General features: G+C 43.2%; 1 protein-coding gene across 1 annotated transcript in view; it reads left to right on the forward strand.

Moving 5' to 3' along the window:
* Positions 1-13,402, forward strand: part of LOC126311851 (calcitonin gene-related peptide type 1 receptor-like) — a 243,435-nt gene that overhangs the window by 159,034 nt on the left and 70,999 nt on the right. The window contains exon 4 of the mRNA XM_049992237.1: positions 1,245-1,370. Within this exon, the coding sequence (XP_049848194.1) occupies positions 1,245-1,370 (126 nt within the window). The remainder of the gene's footprint in view (positions 1-1,244; positions 1,371-13,402) is intronic.

The following is a 13,402-nucleotide window of genomic DNA, read 5'->3' on the forward strand; positions in this document are numbered from 1 at the left end:
GCGGATAAGATGCCTGTCATCTGGACTGCTAGTGATACGAGGCCGTTGGGATCCAGTAGGGCGTTCCGTATTACCCTCCTGAACCCACCGATTTCATATTCTGCTAACAGTGTTTGGATCTGGACCAACGCGACAGCAATGTCGCGATACGATAAACCGCTTTCGCGATAGGCTACAATTCGACCTTTATCAAAGTCAGAAACGTGATGCTACGCATTTCTCTTCCTTACACGAGGCATCATAACAATGTTTCACCGAGCAACGCCGGTCAACTGCTGTTTGTGTATGAGAAATCGGTTGGAAACTGTCTTCATGTCAGCACGTTGTAGGCGTCGCCACCGGCGCCAACCTTGTGTGAATGCTCTGAAATCTAATCATTTGCATATCACAGCATCTTCTCCCTTTCTGTTAAATTTCGCGTCTTTAGCACGTCATCTTCGTGGTGTTGAAATTTTAATGGCCAGTAGTGTATTTAAGGAGACCAGTCAGCTAAGGTCACCAGTCTCCTATTCAGCTCCCAGGCCAGAATCAGTGTACCCACCTGTCCGTGTGTAGAGTAAATTCCGCGTGCAAGTGTGAGAAAGTCATCTAAATGTTTGCGTAACGTATATCTGTGGCGAAACGTGGGAAACAGTCCGGTATTCACTTAGTGTGACGTGGAAACGTCCTAAAACCACATCCAGGCTGGCCGGCAGTCCGACCCCTCATTGTTAAACCGCTGGGCGGATTCGATCTTGGCCTGGCATACCTCCACATCTCCGGAAACCTACCAATGGCTTGTCAAATCTTTGCCACGCAGAATCACTGCTTTTTCGTGTGACCATAATGTTTTAGCTCATCAGTGTATTTTGTATGATAAGGTACTATTGGGGCTTTTTCAGATCAAGTTAGATCACAAGCTTAATGTGACTATTGATGTTTTATCTTTCCAACTCCTGGTCGTGGTATACTGAGCATAAAATGGATCCATTTTGTAATTAGATTCTTACTAGTTTTTACTTTTGTCTCATTTTTCATGGCTTTTCACCACTTTTCATCTTGTATCCTTATTTCGCTCATTTAAAGGTATTAGAATGAGTGGTTAAATAATTATTTTATGTGTCTGATTCTCTCTCCGATCTGTCTCTTACATTGTAAATAACAGAGAATCTGTTTCAGGTAGCAAAGGAAAAGCTGAACTTCGTAGGACAAAAGAGCGGAACGAACGACAAGAAAGGGCTAAACAACACAATATCTGCTTCCAGGTGGGGAAGGACAATGCCCTCACACATGGGACGGTTGGCAGTGCTGGAGGACCGCCGCTCCACAGACAGTGCAGCAGGCGCCCTGCCCCGATTACGCCTATACGTCAACGCCGCCGAGCTGTACATGTAAGTCACTATAAAGCAAGCTCTACACAGATACCTTCATTTAAGTGTCAACGTACAGAGTGTATCCGATGTCTAGGAGTGTCCTGTTTGAGTAGCAATGAAAATGTCCTCGATTCCGGGTTTGAACCCCGCCACCATTTAGACTTTGAATAAAACTGATCAGCACTGGCGACCGAAGATCTCCAGTCATCCTCATTCTGCCAATGGCCCTTTCAAAGAGGGCGGAGGAGCGGACAGAGATTCAGACGCTCTCTTGCCCTCGGGCTGGGAAACTGCCCGGGTGGAAGAATCAGCAATTATCAACGGCATGAGGATACAGAAGGCAATGATAATCGCTGTATTAAAAACACATAATGCGTAACCACAAGATATGTGACTGTAACTGGAAAGATGTCATGATGATGTCTCCATTGCTAGATCTCAGACTAGCCCTCCCCCCTCCCCCCACCCCTTCGGATATCTGGGAAGGGACTGCCAAGGCGGAGGTACTGCCAATGGGGAGGTGACTATGAGAAAAAGATTGAATCATCAACGAAAGGATAACGTTCTACGAGTCGGGGTCGGAATGTCAGAAGTTTGAACGTGGAAACGTGATAGGGAAGCTAGAAAATCTGAAAAAGATAATGCAGAGGCTCAAACTAGATGTAGTGGGGGTCAGTGAAGTGAAATGGAACGGAAATAAGGATTTCTGATCAGATGATTATAGGGAAATAACGGCAGCAGCAGAGAAAGGTAGAACGCTATGAATAGGAAGGTAGCGCAGAGAGTGCGTTACTATAAATAGTTCAGTTCAGAATGCTTCAAATGGCTCTGAGCACTATGGGACTAAACATCTGCGGTCATCAGTCCCCTAGAACTTACAACTACTTCATCCTAACTAACCTAAGGACATCACACACATCCATGCTAGAGGCAGGATTCGAACCTGCAAACGTAGCAGCCGCGCGGTTCCGGACTGAAGCGCCTAGAACCGCTGGCCCACCGCTGCCGGCCAATAGTTCAGTGATAGGGTTGCTCTCATCAGAACTGAAAGCAAACGAACTCCGACAACGATAGTTCATGTATACCAACCCTACGATGCAGAGATAGGGGAAATGCATGAGGATATTGAACTGGACTGATCAGTATAGAAGATAAAGACTCAGATCACAATTTAGTAGTGAAGAAGAGTAGGCTGAAGTTTAAGAGATTAGTCAGGAATAATCAATACGCAAAGAAGTGGGACACGCAAGTAATAAGGAATGGAGAGATAAGCTTGAAGTTCTCTAATGTAGTAGATACGGCAATAAGGAGAGAGCGGACAGGTAGAAAGAGTACACTGAAGGCCTACATCAAAGGGAAATTTGTATGATGTGATAGAAGAGAAAACAGAAGTCGATGTAGAGGAGATAGGGAACCCGGCATTAGAATCAGGATTTAAAAGAGAGACTTAAGATAAAATAAGGCAGAAGGGCTACATAACATTCCATCAGTATTTCTAAAATCATTAATAGAAGTGGCAGCAAAACGACTATTCACGTTGGTGTGTAGAATGTATGAGTCTGGCGATATACCATCAGACTTTCGGAAAAATATAATCCACACAATTCAGAAGACTGCAAGAGCCGATAAGTGCGAGAATTATGCACAATCAGCTTAACAGCTCATACATCCAAGTTGCTGACAAAAATAATGTAAAGAAAAATGGAAAAGAAAATTGAGGATTTGCTAGATGTCGACCAGTTAGGCACAAAAGAGGCAGTTCTGACGTTTGGATTGATAATGAAAGCAAGACTAAACAAAAATCAAGACACGTTCATAGGAATTGTTGACCTGGAAAAAGTGTTAGTAAGTGTCAAAGAGTGTAAGTTGTTTGAAATTCTAAGACAAATAGGCACAAGCTATAGGGATAGATGGGTAATATACAACACATACAGGAAGCCAAGAGGGAATAATAAGAGTGGAAGACTAAGAACGAAGTGTTCAGATTAAAAAGGGCGTAAGACAGGAATGTAGTATTCCGCCCCTACTGCTCAGTAGATACATCGAAGAAGCAATGATCGAAATAGAAGAAGGGTTCGAGAGTGGAATTAAAATTCAAGGTGAAAATACATTGTCGCAGAAGAAGTCGAGTAGCACAGTCGCCGTGATGTTGTGGTTAAAATACTAGACTGTCCCATGGAGAGTGCTGAGTTTGCATCAAATGAAGAAACTAAAAAGAACCAAATTCGTCTAGCTTGAAGGGGGAAACCAGATGGCGCTATGGTTGGCCCGCTAGATAGCGCTGCCATAGGTCAAACGGATATCAACTGCGTTTTCTTTCAAATAGGTGGCGCTGTAATAGTCACAAACGTATAAGAACGTGGAATCACGTAACATTCCGCCAGTGCGGACGGTATTTGCTTCGTGATACATTACCCGTGTTAAAATGGACCTTTTACCAATTGTGGACAAGGTCGATATCGTGTTGATGTAAGGCTATTGTGATCAAAATGCCCAACGGGCGTGTGCTATGTATGCTGCTTGATATCCTCGACGACATCATCCAAGTGTCCGGACCGTTCGCCGGTTAGTTACGTTATTTAAGGAAACAGGAAGTGTTCAGCCACATGTGAAACGTCAACCACGACCTGCAACAAATGATGATGCCCCAGTAGATGTTTTAGCTGCTGTCGATGCTAATCCGCACATGAGTAGCAGACAAATTGAGCGAGAATCGGGAATCTCAAAAACGTCGGTGTTGAGAATGCTACGTCAACATCGATTGCATCAGTACTATATTTCTATGCACCAGCAACTGCATGGCGACACTTTGAACGTCGTGTACAGTTCTGCCAGTGGGCACAATAGAAATTACGGGACGATGACAGATTTTTTGCACGCTTTCTATTTAGCGACGAAGCGTCATTCACCAACAGCGGTAACGTAAACCGGCATACTATGCACTATTGGGCAACGGAAAATCCACGATGGCTGCGACTAGTGGAACATCAGCGACCTTGGCGGGTTAATGTATGATGCGGCATTATGGGAGGAATGATAATTGGCTCCCATTTTATCGATGGCAATCTAAATGGTGCAATGTATGCTGATTTCCTACGTAATATTCTACCGATGTTACTACAAGATGTTTCACTGCATGACAGAATGGCGATATACTACCAACATGATGGATGTCCGGCACATAGCTCGCGTGCGGTTGAAGCGGCATTGAATAGCATATTTCATTAGAGGTGATTGGTCGTCGATGCACCATACCATGGCCTGCACGTTCACCGGATCTGACGTCCCCGGATTTCTGTCCGTGGGGAGTTGAAGGATATTTACTATCGTGATCCACCGACAACGCCTGACAACATGCGTCAGCGCATTGTCAATGCATGTGCGAACATTACGGAAGGCGAAATACTCCCTGTTGAGAGGAATGTCTTTACAGGTATTGCCAAATGCATTGAGGCTAACGGACATCATTTTGAGCATTTATTGCATTAATGTGGTGTTTACAGGTAATCACGCTGTAACAGCATGTGTTCTCAGAAATGATAAGTTCACAAAGGTACATGTATCACATTGGAACAACCGAAATAAAATGTTCAAACGTACCTACATTCTGTATTTTAATTTAAAAAAACCTACCTGTTACCAACTGTTAGTCTAAAATTGTAAGGTATATGTTTGTGACTGTTACAGCGCCATCTATCACTAAGCGAAAAAAGTGGTCCAACTAAAACATTCATATTTCTTTACGTACTACACAAATATGTAATAAAAAATGGGGGTTCCTATTTTAAAAAACGCAGTTGATATTCGTTTGACCTATGGTAGCGCCATCTATCCGGCCAACCATAGCGCCATCTGGTTTCCCCCTTCAAGCTAGACAAGATTCGTTCTTTGTAGTTTTTTCGTTTGACGCTTATTTCGTGAGATATTTGGCCCGGTCACGATCAATGGACCACTCTGTATACGAGTATACCATGTGTTCTGGCCAGAGGCAGTTCACTCCACGCTCTTGTATGTGCAAGTGATGAAGAAACCTTCGTTAAATGAAGTTAGTGTTCGTCATTCATCTAATTACACCTTCTTCTACGTGGCGATATCAATGGTAAGGTTCACTGGTGACATTACTATCCTCAGTGAAAGTGAAGAATAATTACAGGAGCTGCTGAAGGGAATGAACAGTATAATGAGTACAGAATAAGAATTGTGAGTGCGTTGAAGAAAGAGGAAAGTAGTGAGAAGTAGTAGAAGAGAGACAAGAGAAATTTAACATCAGGATTGATGGTCAAGAAGTAGATGAAGTTAAGGAATTCTGCTGCCAAGGCAGCAAAATGTCCAATGACGGACGGAACAGGGACGACATCAAAAGTAGCGTAGAAGTGGCAAAGAGAGCATCCCTGATGAAAAAAAAAACTATTATTGTTAAACACAGGCCTTAAGTTAAGGAAGAAATTTCTGAGAATATAAATTTGGAACACAGCATTGTATGGTAGTAAATTATGGGCTGTGGGGAAACCGGAAAAGAAAAGAAGCATTTGGGATGTCGTGCTAAAGAAGAAGGTTAAAAATTAGGTGGACTGATAAGGTGAGGAATGGAGAGGTTCTGTGCAGTATCGGAAAGTAAAAGAATTTACGGAAAAAACTGACAAGAGAAGGGACAGGATGATAGGACATCTGTTAAGATATCGCGGAATAACTTCCATGATATTAGGGGGAGATGCAGAGGATAATAACAATAGAACAAGACGGAGACTGGAAACAATCCAACAAATAACTGAGGATGTAGGTTGCAATTGTTACAATCAATATCTCCCTGTTTACTGAATCGACAGCTTCAACAATTCGATTGCTCAGTTCTTGAAGAATAGCTGCCATAGGTGAGACAAGGACTCTGTCTTTTATGTACCCTCACAGGAAATAAACAAAGTGTGTGGGTCTGGTGACCTGAGACACCAAAAGCCATGAACCAGACACAGGTGTCATCCTCTTCAAATCGAAAGTTGTAGAATGGTGTTGTTAAGATAACACCACACCACAAGGAGAAAATGAGCCTGGGGAGCCGTCACGTATAAAAACCAAATCGCTGGAATCTTCGTGAAGTTGAGGAAACAACCACTTTTGTAGTATGACATTCCTGCCAGTTTACTCCGAAGAAAAGAAAGCTCCATAAGCTTTGTCAACAGAAACGACACAAAACACATTCAGTTTCCGTGAGTCTCATGTTCTATGATAATGCCAGGATTTTGTAATCCCCAAATTGTTACATTATGGCGGTTTACTTTACCCAATATATCAAACATCGATTCGTCCGAAACGATGGGTCATTCGGAAAAAGTTTCCTCTGGCATATACTGAAGAACTGAAACGCAGAATTTCTACCTTCTGCTAAGGTCGCCGGAAGGCAACTGCTGCGGTAACTGCAACTTGTAAGTCTTCATAAGCAGGCGTCGTTTCAGAACACGCCACATTATTGTTTGAGCAAGTTGAAGTTCCTGTCTGCCCGTCTTGTGGACTTCAGAGTTCTTCGTGTTAACGGCATGTCAGATACGCTCGATATTTTCTTCAGGCATGCGTGGACGACCAGTGCTCTCCTCTTTGCATGCGCAACGAATTCTCGAGATGTTATACGGCAGTCATGAATCTGCTTGTGCAGAGGTGTCTTGTTCCTAGACTGAGGACGAAATGCATGTTGCACTTGAGCAATGGATTGACTTCGCGCAAATTCCGACACACGAAATAATTTTTCTTGTGGTGTAGTCCCCATGTTGCTACAAACAAGCAACAGTGTAGTTGTGTCAAAACTTTGAATCTTCCTCTATCCAGCGCGCAATATGTTTCCATCTTTTATAATTTGTTTGTAGGTTCATGGTGTGGGTTCCTGTAGTCATGTCCTAGTTCATGAACCACGGGCAACGTATGAGTGGCCAAGTAAGTGGTCCTGACAGTCGGGATACCAGTTACTTTGGAAGAAGGCTGGGCATCTCGGACATATTCTGAGTCGTGGTCACCTTTGTGCTCATACGGCAAAGACTACCAAATCCACCGGTTAGTCCCTCAACCGTTAGGGGTAAAACCCAAAGGGACTCAGGGCAAGTAAGGCTAGCAACCTGCTTCCCTGGTACTTTAAATAAGATGCTGGCAACAAACAGAGCAAAATGGCCTCGGACCCTTGGAGGTGACGGAGTCCCACCTCTAACTGACAAACCAGGGACTCCTAAGATACGACTTGGCAAACAAATGGTAATGAGATGGGGAGCTATTAATATCAATGGGGGCTACTCAGGGAAGAAGGTAGAGCTGGCAGAGGCTGCAAGTAAGATGGGGCTGGACATTTTAGCTGTTAGTGACATTCGGTTAATGGGTGAGAAAGAAGAGGAAGTGGGAGAATACAAGGTCTACCTGTCAGGAGTCAAAGCAGGAATAGCACAATGGGGTGTAGGGCTTTACATCAGGAAAGAATTGGAACCCAGCGTAGTTACAATAAGGTATGTAAACGAACGACTGATGTGGGTAGATTTGACAGTGTCTAGCAAGAAAATTAGGATTGTGTCAGTATATTCGCATTGTGAAGGGACAGATCAAGATAAGATGGATAGTTTTTATGAGGCACTCCGTGATGTAGTTATTAGAGTAAAGGACAAGGACAGTGTTCTGCTCATGGGGGATTTTAATGCCAGGATTGGAAATCGAACAGAAGGGTATGAAAAGGTTATGGGTAAATTTCGAGAGGATATGGAGGCCAACAGGAACGGGAAACAACTCCTGGATTTCTGTGCCAGTATGGGCTTAGTAATCACAAACTCCTTTTTTAAACATAAGAACATTCACCGGTATACTTGGGAAGGCAGGGGAACCAGATCTGTCATTGACTATATAATAACAGATCAGGAATTCAGGAAGGCTGTGAGGGACACACGTGTATTCAGGGGATTCTTTGATGACACTGATCATTATTTAATCTGCAGTGAAATTGGGATTGTGAAACAGAAACTGCAGGAGGTCAGGCCCATATGTAGGAGGATAAGAGTGGAGAAACTTCAGGACAAGGAAATTAGGCACAAGTACGTGACAGCGATCTCAGAAAGGTACGAGTTAGTTGAATGTAGTCAATTACAGTCATTGGAAAAGGAATGGACAACGTACAGGGACAGTACTAGAAGTGGCTAAAGAATGTCTTGGAACAGTAGTGTGTAAAAGTAGGATGAAGCAAACAGCTTGGTGGAATGACACAGTCAAGGCAGCCTGTAAAAGGAAAAAGAAGGCGTATCAAAAATGGCTACATACTAGAGCTCATGTAAACAGAAAGTTACGTTGAAGAAAAAAACAAAGCCAAACAGATAATTGCAGTATCCAACAACAAATCTTGGGCAGACTTTGGAAACAGGTTGGAGACTATGGGTCAAGCTGCTGGAAAACCATTCTGGAGTGTAATTAGCAGTATTCGAAAGGGAGGTAGAAGGAAATGACAAGTATTTTGGACAGGCCAGGAAAACTGCTGGTGAATCCTGTGGATGCCTTGGGCAGATGGAGGGAATATTTTGAAGAGTTGCTCAATGTAGGTGAAAATACGATCAGTAATGTTTCAGATTTCGAGGTAGAATGGGATAGGAATGATGATGGAAATAGGATCACATTTGAGGAAGTGGAGAAAATGGTCAATAGATTGCAGTGCAATAAAGCAGCCTGGGGTGGATAAAATTAAGTCAGAACTCATCAAATACAGTGGAATGGCAGGTCTTAAATGGCTACACGGGATAATTGAAATGGCCTGGGCGTCGGGACAGGTTCTATCAGACTGGACAAAAGCAGTAATCACACCAATCTTTAAACATGGAAACAGAAAATATTGTAACAGCTGCAGAGGTATCTCTTTAATCAGCGTGTTGGGTAAAATCTTCTCAGATATTGTTGAAAGGAAAGTGCGAGTATTAGTTGAGGACCAATTGGATGAAAATCAGTGTGGGTTTAGGCCTCTTAGAGGATGTCAGGACCAGATCTTTAGCTTAAGGCAAATAATGGAAAAGTGTTATGAGTGGAACAGGGAATTGTATCTATGCTTTATAGATCTAGAAAAGGCATACGACGGGGTTCCTAGGAGGAAGTTATTGTCTGTTCTACGAGATTATGGAATAGGAGGCAAACTTTTGCAAGCAATTAAAGGTCTTTACATGGATAGTCAGGCAGCAGTTAGAGTTGACGGTAAATGGAGTTCATGGTTCAGAGTGGTTTCAGGGGTAAGACAAAGCTGCAACCTGTCTCCACTATTGTTCATATTATTTATGGATCATATGTTGAAAACAATAGACTGGCTGGGGGAGATTAAGATATGTGAACACAAAATAAGCAGTCTTGCAAATGCGGATGACTTAGTTGTGATGGCAGATTTGATTGAAAGTTTGCAAAATAATATTTCAGAGCTAGATCAGAAATGTAAGGACTATAGTATGAAGATTAGCATATCCAAAACGAAAGTAATGTCAGTGGGAAAGAAATATAAACGGATTGAGTGCCAAACAGGAGGAACAAATTTAGAACAGGTGGACGGTTTCAAGTACTTACAATGCATATTCTCACAGGATGGCAACATAGTGAAAGAACTGGAAGCAAGGTGTAGCAAAGCCAGTGTAGTGACGCTCAGCTACGATCTACTCTCTTCTGCAAGAAGGAAGTCAGTACCAAGACTAAGTTTTCTGTGCACCGTTCAATTTTTCGACCAACTTTGTTGTATGGGAGTGAAAGTTGGGTGGATTCAGATTACCTTATCAACAAGGTTGAGGTTACGGATATGAAAGTAGCTAGAATGATTGCAGTTACTGGTAGATGGGGACAATGGCAGGAGGGTGTCCACAATGAGGAGATCAAAGAAAAACTGGGAATGAACTCTATAGATGTAGCAGTCAGGGCGAACAGGCTTAGATGGTGGGGTCATGTTACACGCATGGGAGAAGCAAGGTTACCCAAGAGACTCATGGGTTCAGCAATAGAGGGTAGGAGGAGTCGGGGCAGACCAAGGAGAAGGTACCTGGATTCGGTTAAGAATGATTTTGAAGTAACAGGCTTAACATCAGAAGAGGCACCAATGTTAGCACTGAATAGGAGGAATTTTATAAGGGGGCTATGCTCCAGACTGAACGCTGAAAGGCATAATCAGTCTTAAATGATGATGATGATAAATAACTGAAATCTGCTCTTCCTTTTTTAATCACCCGGAATTTAAAATCGGGCCGTTCTAATCTGCCCAGGTAGATCACTATACTTGTTAGAGAGACCATCTCAATATTGCGAAGTAATAGGCGCAATAAGATAAACAGTTCATAAACAAAATGTTGCTTACTTTAGCCAGTGGATGAAAACGGGAGTTTTTCAAACAACTTATCGGATGGAACGTATCATTATATTCTAACACATGCCTCTTTAAAAATTTAGTAACCAAAGAGTATTACCGTTTCCTGAATTTTGAAAACGTATATTAATTTTAAAAATAAATACGTTTACCTTCCTGATAGGTATCTCTAGTGACAGAAGAGACTAGACTATGATTTGAAGACACACTGAGATTTTCCCATGCACAACTTCGTTATCTTTAAAGATACACTACTGGCCATTAAAATTGCTACACCAAGAAGAAATGCAGATGATAAACGGGTATTCATTGGACAAATATATTATACTAGAACAGACATGTGATTACATTTTCAAGCAATTTGGGTGCATAGAACCAGAGAGATCAGTACTCAGAACAACCGCCTCTGGCCGTAATAACGGCCTTGACACACTTGGGCATTGAGTCAAACACAGTTTGGATAGCGAGTACAGGTACAGCTGCCCATGCAGCTTCAACACGGTACCACAGTACATCAAGAGTAGTGACTGGCGTATTGTGACGCGCCAGTTGCTCGGCTACCATTGACCAGACGTTTCCAATTGGTGAGAGATCTGGAGAATGTGCTCGCCAGGACATCAGTCGAACATTTTCTGTATCCAGAAAGGCCCATACAGGACCTGCATCATGCGGTCGTGCATAATCCTGCTGAAATGTAGGGTTTCGCAGGGATCGAATGAAGGGTAGAGCCACGGGTCGTAACACATCTGAAATGTAACGTCCACTGTTCAAAGTGCCGTCAATGCGAACAAGAGGTGACCGAGACGTGTAACCAATGGCACCCCATACCATCACGCCGGGTGGTACGCCAGTATGGCGATGGCGAATACACGTTTCCAATGTGCGTTCACCGCGATGTCGCCAAACAAGGATGCGACCATCATATGCTGTAAACAGAGCCTGGATTCATCCGAAAAAATGACGTTTTGCCATTCGTGCAACCAGGTTCGTCGTTGACTACACCATCGCAGGCGCTCCCGTCTGTGATGCAGCCTCAAGGGTAACCGCAGCCATGGCCTCCTCACTGATAGTCCATGTTGCTGCAAACGTCGTCGAACTGTTCGCGCGGACGGTTGTTGTCTTACAAACGTCCCCATCTGTTAACTCAGGGATTGAGACGTGGCTGCACGATCCGTTACAGCCATGCGGATAAGATGCCTGTCATCTGGACTGCTAGTGATACGAGGCCGTTAGGATCCAGCTCGGCGTTCCGTATTACCCTCCTGAGCCCACCGATTCCATATTCTGCTAACAGTCACTGGATCTCGACCAATACGAGCAGCAGTGTCACGATACGATAAACCACAATCGCGATAAGCTACAATCCGACCTTTATCAAAGTCGGAATGTTGATGGTACTCATTTCTCCCCCTTACACGAGGCATCATAACAGCGTTTCACCAGGCAACGCCGGTCAACTGCTGTTTCCGTACGGGAAATCGGTTGGAAACATTCCTCATGTCAGCACGTTGTAGGTGTCGCCACCGGCGCCAACCTTGTGTGAATGCTGTAAAAAGCTAATCATTTGCATATCATAGCATCTGCTTCCTATCTGTTAAATTTCCCGTCTGTAGCACATCATCTTCGTGGTGTAGCAATTTTAAATGCGAGTAGTGTATTTTAACATGCCAACGACTGTGATGTGACATTGATGATATTAATCGTAGAACGTGCAGGTTTTCCCTCTAGAACGTGCAGGTTTTCACCTGAGTCTTGTTCGCAAACCAATGAGTGCGATGTTCATTGTATGCTAACTATCATCCTGTTTTAATAAACGTATCTTTGGAGGAGAACGTAAACATACAATCACATTTACTTAAAATGGTTTCGGTCTCTCAGGTCTAGAAGCTGATTGCAAGTGGCGGCAAAACATTTGCTATTAAAAGAAAATGACTAGTTTTTGAAGCTATTTGCAGAATTTTTGATCGCAATGTAAATAACTAAATGAAGCTGGAGTTGATTTTACCATATGAGCTAGGCGACACAATAAATAATTTTTAATTTCAAGGCTCATTCGCTAAAACACAACTGTGTTGTAGTGGCAATAGTTATGTCACCAGACCCAGCTACCAGCCTAATCCACAACAGATAACTTGAAGTGCTCCAAGCAGTTCGTCAATAAATAATCAGTTTGTTGAATCTTCAATGTATATCAACACTCTTCCCTACAAAATATTTAAATTTCCTCTGTAACCTCACTCGCAGAATAATTTGAAGTCACTATATGAACTGGATTCGCGAAGTAATCAAGTTCTGCCACTAAACGCTCACTTGCCACCCACAAATAAAGTAAACACGAACTTCGTAATCTCGCCTCCTAAAGACAGAGAACCTGAGTTTTTCGAGTCTAAACATCCATTCACTAACCTCGTATCCTGAAGAAGAAGTTTCTCACACTTTCGAATCTAAACACCTTTCGCTGTGCTATATCTCTGTCATCTTACAGCGATATCTATAGCATGCGATGTCAGCTGACTGCGACGCCTCCGGCAGCCGGTATGACGCGCCATCGCTCGTCACATGGGCAGGACACTGGCGTTTAGCCGGAGATAAACCCCGGGCGCTGGGTCACTGCACTACACTTTAAATCGTGCCGTGCAGAGGTTTCTACCTCGCATACATTCTACTTTTATGACCTGTTTGTCTACTGGATTTCAGAGTATTGACGGATTTC

This window comes from Schistocerca gregaria, chromosome 1 (assembly GCF_023897955.1).
Source record: "Schistocerca gregaria isolate iqSchGreg1 chromosome 1, iqSchGreg1.2, whole genome shotgun sequence".
Lineage (NCBI taxonomy): Eukaryota > Metazoa > Arthropoda > Insecta > Orthoptera > Acrididae > Schistocerca > Schistocerca gregaria.